The 24,635-nt window shown below is 56.3% G+C and overlaps 2 protein-coding genes across 14 annotated transcripts; both read left to right on the top strand.

The window, feature by feature from the left end:
* Positions 1–3,759: 3,759 nt before the first annotated feature.
* LOC140902151 (cytochrome P450 2G1-like) lies at positions 3,760–11,396 on the top strand. 6 transcript variants are annotated; one of them, XM_073321906.1, is made up of 11 exons: positions 3,768–3,916; positions 4,154–4,370; positions 4,949–5,160; positions 5,706–5,917; positions 6,419–6,568; positions 7,417–7,577; positions 7,781–7,957; positions 8,214–8,355; positions 9,008–9,195; positions 9,429–9,570; positions 10,171–11,396. In XM_073321906.1, the coding sequence occupies exons 2-11, from the start codon at positions 4,191–4,193 to the stop codon at positions 10,350–10,352; spliced, it is 1,746 nt and encodes a 581-aa protein (XP_073178007.1). In that variant the 5' UTR covers positions 3,768–3,916; positions 4,154–4,190; the 3' UTR covers positions 10,353–11,396. The 6 variants fall into 6 exon arrangements, with proteins under 6 accessions (XP_073178011.1, XP_073178007.1, XP_073178006.1 ...); XM_073321905.1 differs by having other exon boundaries at positions 3,768–4,370; XM_073321908.1 differs by lacking the exon at positions 3,768–3,916 and having other exon boundaries at positions 4,287–4,370; positions 4,899–5,160.
* A 93-nt stretch (positions 11,397–11,489) lies between these two features.
* On the top strand, positions 11,490–22,834 carry LOC140902150 (cytochrome P450 2G1-like). 8 transcript variants are annotated; one of them, XM_073321900.1, is made up of 10 exons: positions 11,490–11,708; positions 14,065–14,255; positions 14,553–14,715; positions 15,240–15,389; positions 16,533–16,693; positions 17,165–17,341; positions 18,642–18,783; positions 19,597–19,784; positions 20,358–20,499; positions 21,527–22,834. In XM_073321900.1, the coding sequence occupies exons 1-10, from the start codon at positions 11,525–11,527 to the stop codon at positions 21,706–21,708; spliced, it is 1,680 nt and encodes a 559-aa protein (XP_073178001.1). In that variant the 5' UTR covers positions 11,490–11,524; the 3' UTR covers positions 21,709–22,834. The 8 variants fall into 8 exon arrangements, with proteins under 8 accessions (XP_073178001.1, XP_073177998.1, XP_073178004.1 ...); XM_073321897.1 differs by having other exon boundaries at positions 18,429–18,783; XM_073321896.1 differs by adding an exon at positions 15,483–15,640 and having other exon boundaries at positions 11,642–14,255; positions 18,429–18,783.
* Positions 22,835–24,635: the final 1,801 nt, after the last annotated feature.

Raw genomic sequence — 24,635 nt, 5'->3', positions numbered from 1 at the left:
ACAGTATAACCAGGCCTTTTAACACAACGTGTGATCTTATGTATCACTTTTAACATGGTCAAGGGATTTTCCAAAAGATTGGGCACACTGGCCACTTTTACAGTTTTTGGTAATAGCAACATATTGGTTACAAGTGCTTTGCAAGTGTCCATTTACAATCGTTTCTGTCATGCCACCCCTTTGGCTCAATACCAGTGAGGTTTGGGCCTTTTAGGGTCAGCCTGTGGCTTCCCTTTGCAAAATTAAGGTTTCTTTTTTCTCCTTGTCCTGATGGATCAAACCCTGATTTCTCTTGCTTAACAGAATTCACTGGCTGATTGGGCGTGCTCTCTGTGCTAACAGCTATTAGCAAGTCCGTCTTCTCCCTGCCAGCCAAGTAATTTGCATTACCACAGACAGGAGCCAGTTCACCAGAGTTCAGATCCTTCACTGCTACCGATTCCAAGGCTGGACTCTATCTTAAAGAGAAAGCATCCATTTTTACTACCAAGCCAGACTCAAAGTTCTGTGGTCCTTCCCTTACCAACCTCTGCTTCCACCTGGAATCAGATACTAAGTTCACTGAGAGACTACAAGTCAGATCCAAAGTGTCTAGAGATGAGAGTAGACCTGCCATCCCCTGCATTCTCGAGAGATTAACTACACAGCTGTTCTGCTCTGCAGACTCAGCTCCCCAGTCTTCCCTCCGAACCTGAGACCGACTGTTCACTTACAGAACTAGCTTGGAGACATTCCTCTCTCAACAACCTTGTCTCCCCAACAAGCTGGCCAAACACAGCCACTTGGTTATAGGCCTGTTCAACTTTCTTAACAGCTTTCACTCCATCTGAGACCTTCTCAAAGCTCTCCACACTGGATCTTTCAACAGGGAAGTCAGTGGCTTTATTCACCAAATAAATTGGTTAGTCTCTAAGGTGCCACAAGTACTTCTTTTCTATTCATCACAGAAAATTTCTGGCTGTTTTAGGAACTGAAACTTTCTTGATTAAATCACTTTCACACCCTTCAGTGGCAGTAAACTGCTTGCAAAGACTCCATGAGGATTCCTTTCCCTAGGGCTTTTCTATGCAACAATTCACCCCTCACAGAAATTCTGCTCTTACCCTCTTTACCTAGGGCTTGCTCTAGAGGAACACTTTCCTGAGCAACAACAGACGCTTTCTGGGTCTCACTTACATCCAGAATTACCTCTCGTCCATTCCTACACAATCCCCTTTCAGGCAAACTCACAGACTTCCTAGATGAAAGGTCAGAAGCCTTCTCCTTCCCTTTGCCACACACAAGTTCAGGAATCTTTTCCTTCTTGCTACAGGTTTCCACACCCTCAGTAGGTAACACAATCAAATCACCTTCACACTCTCCTTGTGCCCTGGCTAGGATCTCACCCTGATTAGACAGAGTTGCGACACCCTTTCCCAGCCACACAGTAGCAACAGGCAAAATACAAGCACCAGAATTGTCTGGTCTCTGGGATTTTGCTAGGACACTAACTGGATGCGACCTAGTTACAGGGCCATTCTCCCGAGCAGACACAAACTTAGGACTCTTCCCTTCCTGGGCTTTAGCTGAATCCAGAACCAACTCTGAGACAACTGCACGACCCTCAACCGTCACAGGCTGAAAGGCCCCTTCTGTCTGCTCCACAGAAAAAGAAGAGCCAGACACACTTTCTCCTTTCCTAGGCACACCGCTTGGGATCTCATTCCCCTGGTCCCAGCACACAAGGCTGGTCACAGACAACTGCTTGGAGACCAGGGTAGCTCCCTCCACAGGCAAGTCAATACCCCTGACAGACACAGAGACGTTTCCTTCCCTGTCACAATTCTCCACCCAGGTAAGGTCCAGGGACACTCATCTTCCACTCTCCTCTCCTTCCCGCCCTGCTGACTAGACACAGCCATCAGCTCACAAGGCTGCCTAGGCTCATCCAAATTTTCCTTACCCAGCACCTTGCCACTCCCCACAGATAAACTGCTGCTCTTCTCACTACCCGGAGGTATCCAGCAAATCACAGTTACCTTTTCCAGGTTCACTTTTACAAGCTGTACTAGCCAACAATCCATCATCCATCAAAAATCTACCCTTTCCTTCCTCAGTTAGGGCTTTAACCTGACCATCCACTTTAATCTGCTCCTGACCAATGAGTTCTTTCTGTTCTTGATCTAATTCCAGGTTCACTTCTAAGACATTAGACAGACATTCAGAAACTTCATTCACAGACAAACTGCTTTTTTGCACAGACAAACAGCTATTTCCCATCAGGTTAGAGTCCCCCTCCCCTGGTCAGAGCAATATAACACACCAACATTGTTACAAACTGAAATTTCAAGAGGATACAGTTTCTTGATTGCTTTTTTGACTTCCAGCTGAATTCTGGCAGTTTCTTGTCGCAGCTGGTGAACCCTCTCCTCAGCAGCGATCCTTTGCTTTCTCTAAAATCTAAAGGTTTATACATAAAACCTTTATACATAGAATCTAAAATCTAAAGGTTTATACATAAAAGGAAAAAGATAGAGACGAGAGCTAGAATGGGTGAAATGGAATCAATGACACACAGTCATGGCCAAGTTCTTGGTTCAGGCTTGTAGCAGGGATGGAATAAACGGCAGGTTCAAATCAAGTCTCTGGAGAACATCCCCAGCTGGGGTGGGTCCTTCAGTCCTTGGTTCAAAGCTTCAGTGTAGCCAAGTCCCTCCAGAGGCCAGAAGCAGGACTGAAGACAGGATGGAGGAGCTGCAGTAGCTCTTTACAGTCTCTTGCCCTGTGGTCTCTCTTTCTTTGTCCCAAAGACAAGCTGCCCATCCCCTGGCCTGGAAACACCTCTGAGTTCTGTCCCTAGGCAGGTCCCTGCACACCTGGCTGAGTCCCCAGGTGCGTCTGCCTTCTCTCAGTGGGTCACTTGTGTCGCTGATGGTCCTTCATGGGCCGTCCAGCCGGCTAGGCAGAGCTGACCCCAACGTGTCCCCCAGAAGCAGAGCACAAGTTTGAACTACAGACAGGACAGAGCCAAGATTCATAACTTCAACTGTAAAAATGATACCCACATACAGACAGCATCGTCCTAACCCGCCAACCATCACCTTGTCTGAGACACCTCATTTGACCCCCTTTATACAAGACTTGGTGCCACGACAGGACCTTGGTTGCCACAATGATCTATACGGTCCCAGATTATGTCAATAACGCCACCCCCCCGCCCCCACCCCACCCCCGCCATGTATATTTAATACAAGAGTTTGCCCAGGGTGTGGGCCCTGGTACTAACCCGGCTGAGATCTCCGGATATCAAACCCGCTGCTTATTAGTGGGCAGTGCCTGAGTCTAAATTAACACCCCCAGCTGGCCACGCTTCTCTCCCCGCTGCTCCCGGCGAGTGACCCGCGGACACGCCGTGTCTGGGGTGGGAGCAGCTTCATCCCGCTCCTCGCACTAACCAATCCCAAGCAATGTTCCCTCTTAATTGTTGACAGGCCACGTGTGCAAAAAATGTCTTCTGTGCAAATTGTTGGGCGCGGTGTTTTGCCGCGTGCGGGGGGCTCTGGGTCTGTGTGGGCACACGTGCACAGCTTGGCAGGAACAGTGATCCCGAGACACTTCAGTGGCTTTTGTCCCCGTTCTGCCCTCTCTCGACCCCTGGCCCCAGCAGCCCGGGACTCCCCCTCACTCTGCACTTTGCCCCTCAGCGTCCCGCCTGGCACCAGCCCCGCTGTGCGCCGCCTTCCCTGGCCGTTGTCAGACGATTCTGTGGACCAAGGCGAGCTGGACTTTCGGGAGTTTGGAGCGGGTGGCGGACAGGGCACAGATTGTTCAGCTCGCTGGCTGAGCAAACACCCTGGCCTGCTCCAGACCCCCCGGCTCTGAGCCCTGCCCCTGCGTGCTTTTCGTGCGGGGTGGAGCAGGACACGCCAGGGTCAAGGTGGGCGTCGTTTTGGGCGCGTTGCACCAGTGCAGCGTGGCGGGTGCTGGTGGAGTCGGGGGATTCTGCCAGCAGGCAGCTCCCCGGCACCTGAGCCTTTCGTCATGTTGACAAACAAGGAGATCATTAGTGGGCACGTGACTGATGGATTAGAGAGGTGTTTGCCCAGGGCTCTTGTGCAATGCAGGAGGCAGGGCCAAACCCGGCTTGGGGTAACTATATACCAGGGCATTCCAGGCTGGCTCGCCACACCGGGGAGGTGACTGCACGCACCATGGAGCTGGCTGGGGCCATCACCATCTTCCTGGGCATCTACGTGTCCTGCCTCCTCCTCGTCTCCGCCTGGAGAAAGAGGTCGCTCTACAAGAACATGCCCCCCGGGCCCACTCCCCTCCCGCTGATCGGGAACTTCCTGCAGATGAAGGTGGGAGGAACCCTAAAATCACTGGAGAAGGTGAGTCACCGAGAGCTGGAGAATGGGTCTGGAGCCAGCTCTTGGAGAGGCTATTTCATTTGAAAGTCAGTCGGTCTGTCTATCCCTGTAGATATCTCTCTAGCCAGCACTCAACCCACCCCCAGGCACCCCATCTCGCTGTCTACCCACGCCCAGGCACCCCATCTCGCTGTCTACCCACCCCCAGACATCCCATCTCGCTGTCTACCCACCCCCAGGCACCCCATCTCACTGTCTACCCACCCCCAGACACCCCATCTCGCTGTCTACCCACCCCCAGACACCCCATCTCACTGTCTACCCACCCCCAGGCACCCCATCTCACTGTCTACCCACCCCCAAACAACCTGCCATCTAACTCTGTCCACCCCCATGTCTGTCTGTCTGTCTGTGTGTCTATCCCCAGACACGCCCTTCTAGCTCGTTAGCTAGCTAACCACTCCCCTGGCCCTCTATCTGTCTAGTTACATACCAGTCACCATAGGTACCATGCGCTGTCTCTGTGTCTTTCTATCTAAATCCCCACAGCTCTGTCTGTATCTGTCTGTCTCTGGAATGTGAATGCACTCTGTATTCAGATCCGTTGTACCTTGGCCCCTCAAGGGGTTCAGTCCCCACATGGTCTGAACGAAACGGAGATGCTCGTCTCCACGGTTCCATTTCGGAAAGAGCACCTGGCCCGCCGGGAGGCCGGGGAAGACTGTAGATCTCTGCTGATCAATTGCCGTGTTACCCGCTTGACAACTCAGTTTGTTTCCGAGGCTTCAGCAGCCACAAAATCAACCACACGGTAGGTCCTGATGGACGTTGCCTTTCACTGCTAAGAATATCACCGTGTGTGTTTGTACAGCGCCTGGCGCGGTGGGGTCCTGATCCAGGAGACAGGGTCTTAGATGCTACTGCAATACAGATCATAAAGGGTAATCATGGGGGTGGGGGAATAAAAAGATTTTTGTGGCAAGATTTTTCCAACAGAAAGTCGCGTTTTCAACCAAATAAAATGGTTTGTGGAAAGGTCGGCTTTCTGGGAATATTTTCAGCTGAAAATTTAAAATGTTTTGGTTTCCAGAAGGTTTTGGCCCAATATATAGATACAGAGGTAATTTTTTTTTTTTTTAGTTTGTCAGTTTTCAGCCAAGAATGTTTCCATTTCAGCAGTTTTCAGGGCAAACTTTTTTCAGGTTTCAGCCAAAAAATATTCCATTTCAACCCCAAAATCATTCTGTTTCCAGCCTAAATTGTTTCTGGTTTTGGCAGGGTTTTTTGGGGTGGGGAGGTGGAATTTTTGGTTGCCAAAACCAAAAAAAGTTTGTTTGTTGTTTTTTTGACAAAAAGTCGCCATTTTCCTTGGAACCGCCCCCCTCTGATCACCTTTCCCGTACAGCTGAGTGAGACGTACGGCCCGGTGTTCACGGTCTATTTCGGGTCCAAGCCCATCGTGGTGCTGTGCGGGCATGAGGCGGTGAAGGAAGCGCTGGTGGACCAGGCGGAGGAGTTCAGCGGCAGAGCCGCCATGCCGACTGTCGAGAAGAACTTTAATGGCTTTGGTGAGCAGCTGGCGACGTGCAATAAACCTCCTCAGACTTAAAGGGCCAGATCCCCGGCTGGTCTAAATCGAGATACGACGCCAGCTCCGGATCGGGCCCACTTTCCGCGTTTGCTGAGATGATCCCCCAGGACTTCTTGGGGGATCAGGGGAACACAGGCCCCCCCAATACTAAAGCGTTCCCACTCCCCGAGTGTGAAGCTCTGCATGTTTCACAGGGAGGGAGGGGTTCCCTTTTAAAGACGCGTGGTCCTATCACGCCATTGTGCGTCCAGATTCGCCACACACTTTGCGCCAGCCAGCCAATGCAAACCCACCCGCAGCCCAGCTGAACCCTCCAGAAGAGCTGGGTTGGTGCATTTTGCATCCCTGGACGGGACCTGGGACCTGAACCCGTACCTGCTTTGTCCCTTTCCCACCCTCCTCTTGGGCTGAGCCACCGCGCCATGCTCATTTCAACGGCTGTTTGTCTTCCTGGGTTGAAACCATCCTCTCCCCCCAGGGGTGGTTTTTGCCAATGGGCAACGATGGCAGCAGCTGCGCCGGTTCTCCCTCACCATCCTGAGGAACTTCGGCATGGGGAAGCGGTCCATCGAGGAGCGGACCCAGGAGGAGGCCCAGTTCCTGCTGGAGACCTTTCGAAACACAGAAGGTGCCTCAGCGGAGTGGCGCTCACCCCGTCCCCCGGGGACTGGCTCCGGGCCGGGCATCCCCCAAGTCCCCCTCAAGCCCTGGTTTGAGGCCTTACCCGGTGGCTGGTCTGTGGGATGAACGTCAGCCGCTTTGAGTTTCATCCATGCGCAGAGAGATGTCAAAAAAACACCCACTGGGCATGTTCAGTCTTGAGAAAAGACGACGGAGTGGGGCCAGGGGGGACCCAAGAACAGTCTCAGATCTGTTCAGGGCTGTTAGATAGAGGGTGGGGATCAGCTGTTCTTGTGTCCACTGAAGGGAGGAGAAGACATCTTGGGCTTAATCTGCAGCCAGGGAGATCTAGATTAGATATTGGGGAAAACTTTCTGACTCGCAGGGGAGTGAAGCCCTGGCACAGGGGAGCTAAGGAGGTTGTGGGAATCCCCGTCACTGCAGGTTTTTAAGAACACGTGGGACAAACCCCTGTCAGGGCTGGGCTAAATTAGTTGGTGCCTCGGCGCGGGGGGCGGGACTAGGTGACCTCTCGAGATTGCTTGCCCCACAGCATGGTAGCAATGTCGGGCTGGAACGACTCAGGCAGATAGATCTGGATTGTGTAGCATACAGGACACCTCTGCACCACCCATCGCTTCTCCATGTGGAGTCTCAGATTCCAGGGGGAGGAGGAACCGCTCCGAAGATCTAGTCTGACCTCAGGCATAACCGGCCCAAGAAGTCCCCCAGAACAAGTCCTGTTTGAACGGTTCTGAAGCATCCGAGTCTGCTCCTAAACTCCCTTCATGTTGGCTGCTCCTCTTCCCCCAATGACCCCACGACCCCTCTTCCCTTCTCTCCCCGCTACACCAGGGGAACCTTTTGACCCGACCTTCTTCTTGAGCCGGGCCGTCTCCAACGTCATCTGCTCCATCGTCTTTGGTGACCGCTTTGACTATGAGGACAAAGAATTCCTGTCCTTGCTGCAGATGATGAACGAAAGCTTTAGGGAGATCAGCACCCCGTGGTCACAGGTATGTCCTGCTCGAAATGAAACGGTCGGTCTTTTCATTGCATGTGGGTTACTGCAGATAGCTCTGTTCTGGGCCACCAGAGCAAATGCAGAGTAATTCTATAGACTTCAGTGAAGGTACTCCAGATTCACACCGGCATGACTGACAGTCTGGCTCTGGAGATGCACCAAAAGCCGTTCTCTGCGTGTCCCTTTTCTTTCCAGTTCTATGACATGTATGCGAATTTCCTCAAATACTTTCCTGGCCCTCACATGAAAATCTACTACATACTGGAAGACATGAGGAAATTTATTGAGAGGAGAGTGAAGCAGAACCAAGCAACGCTGGATGTCAATTCCCCCCGGGATTTTATCGACTGCTTCCTGATCCAAATGGAAAAGGTACGGTGCCCTGGGCTCCAGGAGCTGAGTGAACGGCTTGGATGATCTTCGAGCAAACACAGTGCTAGGGGCCCCATGAGTCATGCAATTTTCACCCATAACAAATACCAGGATCCCCCCTCCCAAAATAGCAGCAAAGTGATTTTGCAGAGTTCAGACAGGAATCGTTTCCCAAATCTGTACTTTTAAGACCAGCTCGCCTGTGGCTGTGGAAATTCCCATGTTGATGTTTCAGTGTATGTTGATTTTCCCCAAGGAAAAGCAAAACCCTTCCAGCGAATTTAACACCAAGAACTTGGAGCTGACCACGCTCAACTTGTTCTTCGCTGGCACGGAGACCGTCAGCTCCACCCTGAGATATGGGTTCCTGCTCCTGATGAAACACCCGGAGGTCCTAGGTAACTAAGGAAAGTTCATAAACGTTCACTGAATTCCACGGGTCAAAAACAGGGTGAAATTTGCCCCTGTGCAGAGAGCCAGCTAAGAAGCCATGCACCGTATTTAGGGTATGTCTCCACTGAGCACTAAGCCCAGATCTCTGGGACTTTGGCTTGTGGGCTTGGTGTTTCCAAGCCCATGTTTGAGTGTCTGCCTAGGTTTGCTGGACGCAGGTCTCCCAGCCGTGCTAACCTGTCCGTACTGCACCACACAGATCTCCTGACGCGGGTCTGTGGCTTTGGGCTGCGTCCACACTGCACAAAGACAGGGCTTGTTCCCGAGTTACAGAGAGCCTGGGGCTCTGACTCACCCCTCAGCAGGGTCCGATGACCCAGGTCCTGAGCGTTTGCTGACCCAAGTCAGACTGATTTGCAGGTGGGCTCCAGCTGCAAAGGAGGTCAGTATCATTATGGGGAAACTGAGGCACAGGACCTGAGGTCAGTGGCAGAGCCTGAAAGAGAGTCTGGGTCTTCCATGTCTAGTCCGGTGCTCTGCCCTCTAGGCCACGATGGTGAATTTCACCCTAGCCAGCACGTCCCCGCCCTCTCCACTCGTGAGTGGCTCCCAGGATCCGCCGGGCCGTGGGGTAAGATCTGTCACTGTTGCTGGCAGGGAAGATGCATGAGGAGATCGACCGGGTGATTGGCCAGAACCGCGTCCCGGCCATCGAGGACCGGAGCCAGATGCCCTACACTGACGCCGTGATCCATGAGATCCAGCGGGTCAGCGACCTGATCCCCATGGACGTGCCCCACATCGTGACCCGGGACACCCAGTTCAGAGGCTACACCATCCCCCAGGTGGGGGCGAGCAGGCGGGGGGAGTCAGGGTCCAATTCTCAGCAGATGTAAATGGGCTCCAGCAGCTGGGGATCCGGCCCCATTGGCAGTTACCCGAGACCCGCCCGATGAGTGGCTCTGTTCCCGCGTAATCCCAGCGTGCGGGGCAGAGAGAGGGGGGCATGCCCGGGGGAGGGGGGGGACAGCACCCAGCCAGCTCGTCTCATTCTGACCGCCTTGTGCTCTGCTCCCAGGGCACCGAGATCTACCCCGTACTCAGCACCGTCCTGCGTGACCCCAGCAAGTTCAAAAACCCCGAAAGCTTCAACCCCAGGAATTTCCTGGAGGAGACGGGGTGCTTCCGGAAAAATGACGCCTTCGTGCCCTTTTCCTCAGGTGAGCTGCCTAATCCGCACTCCTGGGTCTGTCCGTCCACCCCACCGTCCCCAGGGCTGACCCTACCATGAGGCGAACAGGTGCCAGATTGTGGGGGGCGCCACTAGGACCTGGAGTTTCAAAGTTTTGGCCCAAGCGAGGAGGCATGGAGGCGTTGTTTGAGCTCCCCGCCTCAGTTACCAAAATGTTGTGGGCCAGCCCTGACTGCAGCACCCCTAATCCGTACTCCTCGGTCTGTCTGTCCGTCTGTCCGCAGATGCACCGCAGTGCCCCTATCCGGGCTGCTCTGTCTGTCTGTCTATCCCCATGCACCCCCTCTATCTATCTATCTATCTATCTATCTATCTATCTATCTATCTATCCCCATCCACCAAATGCTGTGGAATCTGAATAATGATTGCAAAGCTTGATTTTCCCTCCCAAACCCCACTTCCTTTCTAGCGCTAGGAATCCCATCCACATGTGCACTGGGCGGCTGAAGATCTGTACTGTTGCTCCCAGCAAAAGCCGACCCCTTCCCGCCCACCCGTCCAGATGCATCCATGTGGCAGGCGTGTGGCTCATTCCCCACCCTGGCTCCCTCCCTCTTGTCCCTCGTAGGTAAGAGGATCTGCCTGGGCGAGGGCCTGGCCCGCATGGAGCTCTTCCTCTTCTTCACCACCATCCTGCAGAGCTTCACGCTGAAGCCCCTGGTGGCCCCGGAGGACATCGACACCAAGCCCCTGGAAAGCGGCTTTGCCAAAATCCCGCCCTTCTACCAGCTCTGCATGGTCCCTCGCTGACGGAGACCAAAGGAGACGAGGCCTCGGCAGGGGCCCCCATCTGGCTGAGAAACCACAGTCTGACAGGGGCACCAGCAACATATCAGGCCTGATTCTCAGTTACCCCCTCCCTGAGCTTGGTTTAAAGTAGCTTTAGACTCCTGTTACCTATGATGGACTCTGTTCAACCCTGGTGTCAGTTAGAGCAGCCTCGGGGCTGCTCTATCTCATGCTATGGGCCCTGGGGGACACAGATCAGCTACAGTGCAGTGTGGTCTGACCGGGCCCCCGATCCGCCCCCTATGGGCCCTGGGGGGCAGAGAACAGCCCCAGCTCAGTGCGCTCCAGCCACGCCCTTGATCTGCCCTCTCCACCCGGGGCTGGAAGCAGTGTGGTGGGATAAGGGCCCTTACACCAGTTCCACACCGACTGAGAAGGCCCCTGTGCAATGTGTGTGCGGGGGAGGTCTTCAGGGGCCTGCCTGGCACTGACGTAACTGCATTGCTTGGAGTTCATCCTTGTTTACACCAGCGTGAGTGAGAACAAAAGCCAGGGCTGGGATCGCCTTCAGCCCCAGGAGCAGAGATCATGTGTGAACACAGCCGGGGGGGGGGGGGGGGCCTGCGTCGCTCCAATCCACACGCAGGAGCAGCATAGCGATCCCAGCCCCGGTGCAGACAACATGAAGTGGGGGGACGAATTCTTCCCTCGACCCAGTGACACCTCTCGGGGAGGGGGATGAAATCTGCCAACAGGAGACCCCCGCTCATCGCTGTGTTTTCCCTGCTGGAAAGCAGGGAGCCCCGTCGTATGCCCCCCGGCCTGAGCTTTGAACGCTTGACGCTTGCTTAGGCAGACGCTCCTGGCTGGACTCAATGAGACGTTCCCGCGATGAGGCTCTCCGCTGTTACTGGGCGTTCTCCTGGCAATGTGCTGGCGACCCTCCCTACGTTCCCCGGGGAGGAAAGCTGCCTTTACGCTTCCTTATTTTGTGTTCATTCATTTCCCCCCATCCTACCGCTTGTAACTATTTCAGCATCGAGCTTATTAAAGATCAGAAAACCATGAGGTGACTGCAGAAGAGACTTTGTAGAACGCTTCGTTCGTGGCTTAGCTTGCTTTCTCTCTCACAGTCACAGTTTGTCATCTATCAGTCGGTAGATCGGTTGGTCGACAGGTAGATATGGGGATGGATGGGTGGATGCATCGAGCTGTCTGTCCGTCCCCATACCCCGCATCTCCCCCCACCCCCCCCACACGCCCGTCTCTCTCGCTGGGTCTGGCTGGTGCGTGTTTGCAGATTGTTGGTAGCTACCAAACAAGACCTGGCGAAGGCCCAGGGTTTTAAAGCTTTACAGGCGTGGCAACATCTAGCAGGTAAGAGACTCTGAGTCTCCTTTTCAAAGGGGATTTAGGAGTGCAGCAAAGCCCAAATACCTTCAAAATCTGGCCCTTTGTCCGCGTTTATTTAATCACCTGCGATATTTGTCTTTTCCTTAGCCTCATCCCCTCCAAGGGTTTAGCCTTACCTGCCTCGGGTGCGTTTACACAAAGCTAATCCGAGTCTTCAGTGGCTTTTCTTCTTTATCTTTTCTCGGGTTTCCTACTTTTCTGTTCTGGGGCCAGGGGCTTGGCTGGTGCCACACAGATGCTCTGGCAAACCTCCCTGCCCTGTGCTAGGTAAACACCAGTCTCGAGACTCGTTATGCAACTGGGCTCTTCCTTCCTCCATCTCAGTGCGGGGTCACGGTGGGATCCGGCAGGTGGAATTTTCCAGCCTTTCTGGGTGGGAAGCAGATTTAAACGGCCAAATGAGCCTCCTCGCAGAGTGGGCTGTTACCGGTGGCTGCTCTGCAGAGTGGGATCTAGCGGAGTGGCAGCCCGGACGCCTGGGTTCTCAGGCTCTGCCACTGACCCACTGCATGGGCGTGAACGAATCAGGTGCTGGGCTGGGATGAGCAATTCCCAGACTCTGCCACGGACTCCCTGGGTGACCTTGAGAGAGTTAGTTTGTCTTTCCGGGCCCCAGGAACCCCAGCTGTAAAATCAGGATGATTCCGTCTTGTGTGTTTAGAGGGTGACCTCTTGGGGGCAAGGGCTGCCTCTCACTGTGTCTGGGCAGCCCCCGGCACAGGGGGGCCCTGATCTCGGTTGGGGTCTGGCCAGCACCTGGCACGACGGGGCCCTGATCTCGGTCGGGGTCTGGCCAGCACCTGGCACGACGGGGCCCTGATCTCGGTCAGGGTCTGGCCAGCACCTGGCACGACGGGGCCCTGATCTCGGTCGGGGTCTGGCCAGCACCTGGCGCGACGGGGCCCTGATCTCGGTCGGGGTCTGGCCAGCACCTGGCGCGACGGGGCCCTGATTTGGGTTGGGGTCTGGGCAGCAGCTGGCGTGACGGGCCCCTGATCCCAGTCGGGGTGTAGGCAGCGACCATCATGACAGGGTCCGATCTCGGCGGGGATAATATTTCTTGTGGGACTATAACACCCTTACAAAAGGGTCTGTAAGGCCTAGCAGTGCCTAGGTCTCTCACTGTCTCCCTGTGGGGCTACGGTGATTGTTATTGAACCCTCTCGAGTGCGGGGTCGGGGAGCAGCCATGCAAAGAATTCGGGAGTGTTTCTGAAGAGCGTGTTTACGAGATCTTGCCAAAGGCCTGCGGTGCCCCACACTCGGGAGGGGAATGCAAACGCTGGGCAGGGGGGATGTCAGCAGCCCAGGCTTCCTTCAGCCAGTCTGAAAACTGGCTCCCCGGGCAAGTCCAGCCAAGCTCTTGGCAGCCGGTGCCCGGTTCTGGTTCACAGAGGTTCACGCTTCTGCAGCGAGTGTTTAATGAGTAAACAGCCAGGGGTTAAAAGTGGAGCTCACCGCAAGGGCAAAGAGAGAATTGGGACGTTCACAGTTATGCAAGTCCTGAACTCAATTCCCTTTTACATAATCCCATGGGGGGAAATTCACACCCTGGGCAGAGGCCAGAGCCAGGCCTGCCTGCCACCTTGCTTCTGCCACAGCCCTGAGACCATCGCATGCTGCCACCTCCCAGGTGCAAAACCCCAGGGCATCCGGGCTGATCCTGAGCCCCTCATGCTGGACACCTGGACACCTTCCCCGGGGCAGCTACCTCCAAAAAGGGGCGATCCTGGGAAAACGGGGCCAGGCGGGACCCGGGCTGAGGGCTGATGTGGGACTTACCAAGGCGGAAGCGAATAGAGCAGTAAATAAAGATGCCGTGAGAGTCCGATTATTTGCACATCGGCTTCCGGTTGGGCCAATGTATTCAGCCCCTCCTCTGCCAGATCCTCGGCGGGCGTCGTCTGGTGTAACGCCACCGGGCCTGGAGTCATTCACAGCCATGCAAAAGCCAGGGCTACGTGACTGCAACATGCCAGGCCACAGAGCCCAGAACAGACCCCAGAGCAGGCCGCGGGCTGGCCACTAGTCCACGCAGCCTCCCCGCCGCCCCGCCCGTGCCTGGTGCTGTACAAACACAGACCCTGCCATCCTTTTGATACTCTGCCGAGTGCATTGCAGCCGAGCGTGTTAAAAGCACAAGAGAGATTCTCACGCAATCCTAACAGCCTCCACCCAAGCCGATTAGTGCCTTGGCACTTCTGAAACCAAACCCTGTTTACCTGGTAGAGTTTCAGGATGCCAAGAATGGCACCGTCTCCCCTTACCGAGCAGCCTGCATATAACAGCCAAGTTGGCGCTGTCTCTTTGCCATTCACCAGCTGCGCTGGCCATGGAGCTCGGCGGAGCCGTGACCATATTCCTGGCTATTTGCCTCTCCTGTCTGGTTCTCCTTTCGGCCTGGAAGAAAATGCACCAGGGGGGGAAGCTGCCCCCGGGGCCGACCCCTCTGCCCTTCCTCGGCAACTTGCTGCAGCTGAAGACCAACGGGACCTTCAAGTCGTTCATGGCGGTAAGTCGTGCCCCACGGAGCCTCGGCGTAGGGCTCTGGCGGGATAGGGTGTGGGGCTGACCTCGGTCACCGCGGGGGATAGGCAAAGGGGCACCCACTAATCTATCCAGCCCCCCCAGTCTAAACAGGTGCAAATCCGGAGCCGTGCCACTGAATGCAATGACCCAGCCTCACTCTCTTGACTCCAGTGGAGCGCGGCGGTTACACCGGTTCAGGATCCGGCCCCTCGCCTCTGCCGCCCTGAGAGGGCACCAGCCCACGCGCTCTCACGGCCGCTCCGCTCTGCTTTCTGTGCAGCTGCGGGACAAGTACGGCCCGGTGTTCACGGTGCACCTGGGCCCGCGGCGGGTGGTGGTGCTGTGCGGGCACGAGGCGGTGAAGGAGGCCCTGGTGGACCAGGCCGAGGAGTTCAGCGGCAGAGGGGCGCTGGCGTCCATCGACCGGAATTTCCATGGTTTCGGTGAGCCGCGGAGCCGGGCTCTGCGCCTTTGTGCCGTGGGCGGCGGGGGGCTGCTGCTACCGGGCTCGGCGGTCGGCTGGGAGACGTTACACGCGCTGCAGGGCGCTGTGGGGGTCAATCAGCAGGGGGCGCTGCCCCCCTGGCAGGCAGGGCCGGCCCCCTGGGGGCGCTAGGGGGCGCTGTGGGGCAGGGAGCGGGAGGGGGGCTCAGCAGGGGGTGCTCCCCCCCGGCAGGCAGGGCTGGCCCCCTGGGGGCACTAGGGGGCGCTGTGCCGCGGGGAGCCGGTTGGGGGGCTCAGCAGGGGGCGCTGCCCCCCGGCAGGCAGGGCCGGCCCCCTGGGGGCGCTAGGGGGCGCTGTGGGGCAGGGAGCGGGAGGGGGGGCTCAGCAGGGGGCGCTCCCCCCGGCAGGCAGGGCCGGCCCCATGGGGGCGCTAGGGGGCGCTGTGGGGCAGGGAGCGGGAGGGGGGTCTCAGCAGGGGGCGTTCTCGGGGCTGACTCCCATGGCTCTCTCCCGCCGTCCCCAGGGGTGGCTTTGGCCAACGGGCAACGGTGGCGGCAGCTGCGCCGGTTCTCCCTCGCCATCCTGAGGGACTTCGGCATGGGGAAGCGGTCCATCGAGGAGCGGATCCAGGAGGAGGCCCAGTTCCTGCTGGAGGAGTTCCGGAAAACCAGAGGTCTGCGGGTTCGTAGCACCCGAGGCCAGGGCCGGGGAGCGGCTTTACACCCGCCTTATCAGCCACCCTTTCTCCTGGTCTCGGTATTTGTAGGGCTGATGTCGCCATGGCAACCAAGCACCTCCCGGGTACTCACCCTCCCGCGGGCAGGACGATTCTCCCCATTTTGCAGAAGGGGAAACCGAGGCACAGAGCGAGAGGAAGGGACTCATCCGGTCGCACAGGAGTGGCAGAGGGAGCAGCCTTCCCAGGTGACCTTGGATGAGGTGCTGTGCCTCAGTTTCCCCCGCTGTAAAATGGGTTTGAGAGCAGTACCTTGTCTTGGGGGCAGTGGGGGGGGGGGAAGGTTAGGGAGACAAGATGGGGGAGGTGCCATCTTTTATTGACCCAGCTTCTGCGGACACAGAGCTCTGCCTTGGAGTGGGTGGGGTTGTGACCGTTGCAGATTGAATAGCGTGAGGTGATCAGATGCCAGGATAAGACGGAGGCCCATACAAATACCTTTGGATTGCGAAATAGCTGGGGCTAGACCCCAGCTCCCCTCATTCCCCCAGCCCGCGCCTGTCCCACGAGACCCCCCCTTTGTGAGGCCCCGTGAGCAAACGGGACTCGCTCCTTTGCAGCTGGGCTGCAGTGCAAATTGGCTGTACTTTACGAACTACCAGCAAATCAGCAGGTAGCCAAGGGGCAGTGCTGCCTAGTGGCCTGGACATGGGTCTGGGAGCCTGGAATACAAGGCTTCTACTCCCGCCTCTGGCCCTTGCTGCTGTGTCGCTCCCTCCCCTGCTTTGTGCCTCAACTTCTCTGAGGGTGGGAAGACTCGCTAATCAACTGGCACAATGCTTTTGCTAGAATTCAAGGGGCATCCCACGCCCGCAGCGCTGGGTGCCCCGTGGAATCAGCATCTCAGTGTGTGGGTGTAATATTAAAGTTTCTAGAAGCTTGAAAATGTGACCCAGCTATAAACAATGCTGTGATTTCTGCCTGAGTCTGCAGAGAGCCTGAAACGATTGCTCCAAGAGGTGTGAGTTGCCCCCTAACCCTTGCTGCCTCCACCCCAAGAAGGGGTGGGGTCACAGGAAGTGTGGGGGGGTCAATCGCAGTAGACGACCGTGGTGAGGGAAAGTCTTTTGTCCGGGGCAGGTTTGCCCTTTGACCCGATCTTCTTCCTGAGCCGCACGGTCTCCAACGTCATCAGCGCCGTCGTCTTCGGGAGCCGCTTCGACTACGAGGACGAGACGTTTCTCTCCCTGCTGCGCATGATCAACGAAAGCTTCATAGAGATGAGCACGCCCTGGGCCCAGGTACCGCCGGCGACGGGTCTGGGCAAAGAACTCCCCCCCGCGGCCAAGGACGTACCGATGGATGGGAGCACTCATGGCACCCAGGCTGGCGGCCTTTCAAAAAGACACAGAAGTCATGGACCAGGGGCCGGGCTCCGGGGGGGTTGGTGTGGGGGGGTTGGTCTCAGTTATGCAGGAAGTCAGACGATGCGCCCGTCTGATCCCTGAAACCGCAGAGCAGCTGTTGGAAAGCCGCAGAGGATGCACTGTCCCCTTGCAAGGCCACGGGGGCGTGGGAGCAGCCAGCCCTGTTCGGTGGGGGGAGGCCCGGCTGCAGACATGATCTGTGTTGGGAAGTTGAGGCAAGGCAGGGGCTGGTCTGGGTGGGGCTGGTTACTTCCCCGCCCCCCCCGACCTGGTTCTGCTGAGGGGGGGCCTGGCTGCAGCCAGCGCTGCGGGCGATCGGTGAACCCGGCTTCCGCCCCCGTGCAGCTCTACGACATGTACTCCTGCGTCATGCAGTACCTGCCTGGGCCCCACCACCGCATCTACCACCTCATCGAGGACCTCAAGGCCTTCGTCGCCCAGCGGGTGACGATCAACCAGGCCTCGCTAGACCCCAGCGCCCCGCGGGACTTCATTGACTGCTTCCTCATCCAGATGGAAAAGGTACTGGCTCGGGGGGCTTGTAAACCGTCTGGCTTGGGAGGGGCAGGGGCTTTCTCTTTGGTCTGTGTTTGTACCGCACCTGGCAACCTGTCTGGGACTGGGGCAGTGCTGCCGTAATCCACCTCATAGCAGTAAGGACGTACAGCACCTGACACCATGACGTCCTGGTCTGGGACTGGGGCGGTGCTACTGTAATCCACCTCATAGCAGTAAGGACGTACAGCACCTGACACCATGACGTCCTGGTCTGGGACTGGGGCGGTGCTACTGTAATCCACCTCATAGCAGTAAGGACGTACAGCACCTGACACCATGACGTCCTGGTCTGGGACTGGGGCGGTGCTACTGTAATCCACCTCATAGCAGTAAGGACGTACAGCACCTGACACCATGACGTCCTGGTCTGGGACTGGGGCGGTGCTACTGTAATCCACCTAATAGCAATAAGGACGTACAGCACCTGACACCATGATGTCCTGGTCTGGGACTGGGGCGGTGCTACTGTAATACACCTAATAGCAGTAAAACATACAGCACCTGGCACCAAGGGGGCCTTTTCCGTGACTGGGGTTCCTTGGTGCTGCAGTCAAGCAGATAATAATAAATACTGCCAATAACACAGGGAGCTTGTGGCCCTGGGCAGGGACTCAGGAGATGGGTTCAAATCCCAGCTCAGCCACAGGCTCCCTGCGTGAGCCTGGGTGAGTCCCTGCCTCTCTGTGGGCCTCAGCAGACCCAGCTGTCGTCTGGGGCTCCTGCTCCTTCCTCTGGCTAGTCAGACTGAGCTCTGGGGGGCAGGGAGCCTCTCTCGTGCTGTGTCTGTGCAGGGCCCTGTGCTATGGGGCCCTGCCAGAGGTGCTTCTCTGGTACCATAACAGCAGAGCATAGATGCCAGGCAGTGTTCCCTAGCAGATAGCACGCAGGATACCTAGGTTCAAGTCCCGGCTCTCCCGTGGGTAAGTCCGTGCCTCAGTTTCCCCGTTTGTAAAATGGGGCTGATGACGCCTACCGCCTTCGTAAAGCCCTCGGAGAGCTCTAAAAGCGAGCTCTGGTTATTCCATAACACTCAAAAAGGCTCGTTCAGTAGCAGGCTGACTCTGTGGTGACCCGATGCCCCAGCCCGCTCTCTGCCGACCCCCGGGAAGCGTTCCACAGACCCGCCGGCCCGCCCCGGCTCCTTGTCATGACGCGTCTCTGGTGGGCTGCCGCAGTGTCCGTGTCAGGAGGCAGCGCACAGGTGTCCGACAGACCCCTGCAGGGACGGTTATCCACCGCCCCTTCCTGTGTCCGGCTCCCCCAGGAAAAGCAAAACCCCAACAGCGAATTCAACACCAAGAACTTGGTGCTGACCACGCTCAACTTGTTCTTCGCTGGCACGGAGACCGTCAGCTCCACCCTGAGATACGGGTTCCTGCTCCTCATGAAACACCCGGGCGTCGAAGGTAAAGGAAGGACAAGGCTGGATGGTTTAGTGAGTGGGATGCGAGCTTCCATGGTAAGAAATTGGGGGCTACCTAGAGCTTTTGTGATTGGCTGCACCAGCCGCGACAGCAGCAGGGATGGATCCCAGATGCTTCTGCCCAGGGCCCTCTCACTTGATAAAGAGAATCTCCATTAACTGCAGTGTAGGGGCTCTGGCACATAGTTAGGCAGTTCATTCCCACCCTTCTGAGGGCAGCGGCGTTTAGACCCCCTAACGTGCGTCTAATGAGGCCCTTGGTGGGTTCTCTCCGTGTAGAACTGAACCCTAGACCTCCTCTCTGAAAGCTGCCTCTGCTAAAGGACCAGCCACTCGATGGGTTGGTGTGGGTCACATGCAAACTCGCAGGCCCCCGTTCCAGCCGGCGTTGGGATTCCTGAGCCCTTTGCAATGGGATTCCAGTGACTGCCAGCGCCCGACCCGTGGACATGGCCGATAAGCCCGCAGGTCGGGGCTCCGTCAGCCAGGGTCGGCTGCTGCCGCCCCAAATACACCCCCCTGACCCGCACCCAGCTAGCCCCACCGAAATCGGCAACCGCTGCTCTGTGCTGCCCCAGAATTTCCACTGGTGGCAACTCCCTCCCCGGCTCCCTCCCCGGCGCTCGGCTCTTACTCGAAACTGTTAATTGCTTCAGCGGCCAGCCCCACAGGTCAGCCCCCCCGCACAGCGGGGTTGGTGGGGCTCTAGTGCCGTGAGCCCCTGCCGCTCTCCCACGTGGCCTGGGGGCCGTGGTGCTCCCGCGGCTCCCACAGAGCTCTGCCCGCCTCTCCGCAGAAAAGGTGCACCAGGAAATAGACCAGGTCATCGGCCGGGACCGCGTTCCCGCCAGCGAGGACCGGATGAAGATGCCCTACACGGACGCGGTGATCCACGAGATCCAGAGGGTGACGGATATCGTGCCCATGGGGGTGCCGCACACCGTGATCCGGGACACCCAGTTCCGGGGGTACACCCTCCCCAAGGTGCGGGGCCGGGGGGCAAACGGGCAGATTTGAAATAGCGAAACCTCCCGGGTTTAGGGGTTGCTTTTGCAAAGGGAAAGGTGGTTTGGGGCTGAGCCCCATTTGTCCAAACCACCCCAGATGTTCGTAGGGGATAGAAAGTTTCAGTGGGTGCAAACATCCGTCCCCCTTTCTGGCAACATAAACTTCCTCCAAGAACGGCATGACAGGAATAAATGATCCGCCCAAACCGAGAATAAACAGCCCTACGGAGGAAGGGGCCAACTGCCCCAACCGTCAGCCGTGGGTCAAGATTTTACAGAACCCCCCAGTCTTGCCAAAGGAGGTGTGGGTATGTATCCCACCGCTCACACCACTGTGACGATTACAGAGACGCAGGACACCAGGGTCAGGGGAATCCCAGACTGTCTTTATTTCCCATTGACAGAGATAAAATGATCTGCCCCGTCGTGATCCCCGGAATAGCGGCTCTTCTGGGCACTCTAGGGATATCTCCTGTGGGTGAGTGGAAGGTTGAGGTCAGAAGAGGTACAGGTGTATTTAATTCTTGCCCCCTCTTCTCCATTTCCCCAGGGCACTGACGTGTTCCCCTTACTGGGCTCTGTCCTACGGGACGCGAAATACTTCAGCAACCCAGAAGAATTCAACCCGGGGCATTTCCTGGATGAGAATGGCCGTTTTAAGAAGAACAAGGCTTTCGTGCCGTTCTCCTCAGGTACGAAACCTGCCTCCTGGCCTTTAATGCTCACCCGTTGCTCTCTTTTCAGAGTAGCAGCCGTGTTAGTCTGTATTCACAAAAAGAACAGGAGGACTTGGGGCACCTTAGAGACTAACCCATTTATTTGAGCATGAGCTTTCGTGAGCTACAGCTCGCTGCATCGGATGCTCTCTGGAGCTTGTCGCCCTGGGGCTGGGCTAAGGAGCATCCCGTGGGCTTCCTTACCAGAGGGGAGCCGCAGGCCCTCTCTCTCTGACCAGCCCTAGCAAAGCAGCAGTTCCACCACAAAGTCTGACCTAGTGACTCCGGTCTATGGTCCACACGTAGCTGTGTGGACCCACCCATAAGGACTGGAATAACATTCAGGAGACCTAGGTTCTATTCCTGATTCTTCAAGGTGTGAGGTCTATTGGTTAGACTGGGAACCAGGACTCCTGGGTTCTCTCCCCGGCTCTGGGAGGGGAGTGGGGTTTAGTTGTTCGAGCAGGGAGGGCTGGGAGCCAGGACTCCTGGGTTCTCTCCCCGGCTCTGGGAGGGGAGTGGGGTTTAGTTGTTCGAGCAGGGAGGGCTGAGAGCCAGGACTCCCGGTTTCTCTCCCCGGCTCTGGGAGGGGAGTGGGGTTTAGTTGTTCGAGCAGGGAGGACTGGGAGCCAGGACTCCTGGGTTCTCTCCCCGGCTCTGGGAGGGGAGTGGGGTTTAGTTGTTCGAGCAGGGAGGACTGGGAGCCAGGACTCCCGGTTTCTCTCCCCGGCTCTGGGAGGGGAGTGGGGTTTAGTTGTTCAGGCAGGGAGGGCTGGGAGCCAGGACTCCCGGTTTCTCTCCCCGGCTCTGGGAGGGGAGTGGGGCCTGGTAGTTAGAGCAGGGTGGGGAGGGCCAGGAGTCAGGATTCATGGGTTCCATTTCCAGCTGTGCCACCGCCCTTGGGCAAATCCCCTTCCCTGCTCCATGCCTCAGTTTCCCCACCTTGGCATGTGGGGGTGAAGCACACTATCCATCCAGCCCCCCCATGTCTGTGTATTCCCAGGGAAGCGGGTGTGCCTGGGCGAGGCCATGGCCCGCATGGAGCTCTTCCTGTACTTCACCACGATCCTGCAGAGCTTCTCGCTGAAACCCCTCCTGCCCCCAGAGGACATCGACGTCAGCCGGAAAGTGAGTGGGTTCGGGAACGTGCCCCCCACGTACGAGATGTGCCTGGTCCCTCGCTGAAGAACCTGAGCGATCAAGTGGGGAGGCCGCGGGGGAGGATAGCAAGCAGTTGCTGAGCCTTGTAGGAACTAGAGGGAAGATCGTCACACCCTGCATTACTTAATCTTCAGTCCTGGGCAGATCTGTCAGAAGCTCAGAGCAATTCAGCTTAGCAGCCATCTAGGGGTAGGGGGGCTTCGAAGGGCATTTCTTCACAGCACAAAAACTGGGGTGCTCTTCAGAGGGTTCCACTGAGACTAGATTCCTAGGTAGGAAAGCTAGAGAATCTCCCCGCATGGTTCCCGCACCCAGCCCATATCTTGTGGTTTAGCTAGAGCGCAGGAAGAAACACCCAATTGCAAAGTAAAGTCTCCAAGCCGTGAAGAATCGACCGGGTGGGGTAGGCTGATGGGAAGCCGGGTTTGATGATACCCTGCTTGCCATTTTTGTCCCGCTGGAGTCCCCAGCTACCACCTTGGGGGCTGACCTGACGTGACTGGATGGTCCCGTGGGTGGGTTATTCCATGGGGTTTGAAGGCAGGGTCTGTGGGCCTAAAAGCAAGACCCTCTAAGGTGTGAATGCAGCAGGAGACTCAGATCCACAGGATATTAACTTGATTCATGTTAGCCATTCAGGGGTGCAATTTCTCTAGTGTAGACTGGAGCCGGCCAAAGTACGGGGACACAATTTTGCTGGAAATTTTGGAGCCATTTCAATTTTTCAAGGTTGGAAACAGACCATTGTTCTCCCCCCCCAACCCTAAAATTATTAGAGACATTTAAATATTTTTTGCCAACATTTTTCACTTTCTTTTTTTTCATTGGCTTCTCTGTCAGTCTTTGATCTTTTCCCTCCTTTTCTTCACCTGAAAAAAAGTCAAATGACGGGAGGGAAGGGGCACAAAGACAGAAGGCAAAAATGACAAAGGATATTTTAGGTAGAAGTTTACCAACATAATTCAAAAAGGGATCATTTTCAGTACAGCTTTGACCTGCCCTGGTGCAAAGGAGAGTCCAGTTTCTTCTTTCCATCGCCTCTGACTGCCCGTGGCAGACTCCCATCCCGGTCTGGTTATTCTTTATCTGGGACATTTAGGGAGCTTAATTTTGCAATTAATTTAAATAAACGAGCCCCTGCGTGATTAAACAGGAGACTTGCATTCTGCTTGAAACACTGCCTTATATGCCAAAGAGCGTTTACTTCACTCTCGTCTTTAGAAGGCTCAGGCCATATTTTCTAGATGAGGTGGCAGGGTACCGGCTCCGAGAGCAACCCGGGCTCCATACTGGGGGGTTCTGCGGGGCTCTTTGAAAGCGGAGCGGGGCAGCGATGTGTAGTCATGCCTTAACAGTAACTGACACTGTCTCATAGCACTGAGCTGGATTCTGCCTGTGATTTATCCCAGCGTAACTCCACTGGGCCTGATCCTGAACTGGTTTGCACCAGGTTTACATGGGCACTGACTTCAGTACCGCTGCTCCTGCTTTACACCTATTTACCAGGCAGCAGAATTTACCCTCTGAAACAATTTTTGCTCAAGTTACTTCCAAGCCCCAGCGATTCCAATCCGAAGCAAACCGCATCCACGTTGCAAGGGCGCGGAACGAGTGCGCAGGGATGGGTTACACCGCGTGTACACAAGCATTTTCACCCCGATTAACTCAGTTTGATCCAGTTTGAAACCCCTGGGGAGAGGAGGCCTGCGCTTCCCCTGCAGAACAAGCGGCTCCGACCTGGCCGTTGCTGGGCCCAGGTCTCAGCAGCTCCGGGACCGGCGGGGTGGAAGACGGGCTGAACAAATGGGCCAGCCAGCAGCTCGATGTGAAATGACCTGCACTGAGCACACAGTGCGACCAAGGTCCGACAAGGCACAGGACGGCTGTGAGGGCTGGTCATTGTTTCTTCACGGCAGGACCCCTTCCCTTTCTGAGGCAGCAGGGGATTCCTGCTCAGACACTTTGTTTAATTCAGGAGTGCGAACAAAGCCGGGTCCAAAGCTGTTCTCGCTCCCCGGCCCAATGGCGACCCTGAGCTTGGGTCTAGGAGAAGCTGTGGTACAAATGATCTTCTTTTATTAAAGTGCCAGCCATCGTTGGCCAGCAGGGTTTACCTCTCAGCATCCCAGCGTAGATTGGAGTCCCAGGAGCAACTCCCATCAACCAGTAGCAGTAGTAAGTTGTTATCCACTACATGGAGCTGTCAGTCAAGGGAGATTTGACATGCAATTTCCACGTTCAAAAAGCCATATTAGATCCTGGAGACAAGGGGGAAGGAGGCGGATTTAATCAGGGATTGGATTTCCAGCAAAGACTTTGAAAGAGCTTTGAGTTTTGTGAACTGAGCCAAAACCCCGGGGGTTTGAGGCCAGCATAGGTCACACTTGGGTGTCTCTGGAGTCCCTCCAGCCCAGAGACCAATCCCACTTGTTGATCATGATTAAAGAAGGGGTCAGGTGTTTGCGGCTGTCCATAAATCACATAATATACTAGCGGGTGGGTGGGTCCTCACTGGTGCGTGACGGCATGTCTGTCAGTGGTTGTGAAGAAGTGGAAATTTCCTGAATGTTCTCTAGGACGAGTGTGTGTGCCTCAGTTTCCCCTATGTGTGGCACAAGTACAGGTGGCAGGACAAGGGCATGTGAGCATTGCAGAAAGCCCTGGAGGGCAGGTGCGTGTGACTGCCGGCTGGCTCTCTGGACCCAGACAATGGCCGGACACTCCGGAGTCTGGGAACTGATGGCCGGGGCCCATCCGTCGGAGAACAAAGAGAGAGGTGGAGGCCAGGCGACCGGTTTGGCCTGGAAAGAGGCAAAGGAAGGAGGAGGGGAACTCATAAACCTGTTTTACACGCTGGCTGAGAGTCACTGCTGACCGTGGAGTTGGGGTGCAGGGCTCCTCTGGGGGGAGGGGGTGGAAGCTTCCCCAAGTGGCCCATCCAGGTGGCCTCC

Source organism: Lepidochelys kempii, chromosome 23, assembly GCF_965140265.1.
Source record: "Lepidochelys kempii isolate rLepKem1 chromosome 23, rLepKem1.hap2, whole genome shotgun sequence".
Classification (NCBI taxonomy): domain Eukaryota; kingdom Metazoa; phylum Chordata; order Testudines; family Cheloniidae; genus Lepidochelys; species Lepidochelys kempii.
Note: the sequence above shows the minus strand (reverse complement) of the source record. Positions and strands in the feature narration are given on the sequence as shown.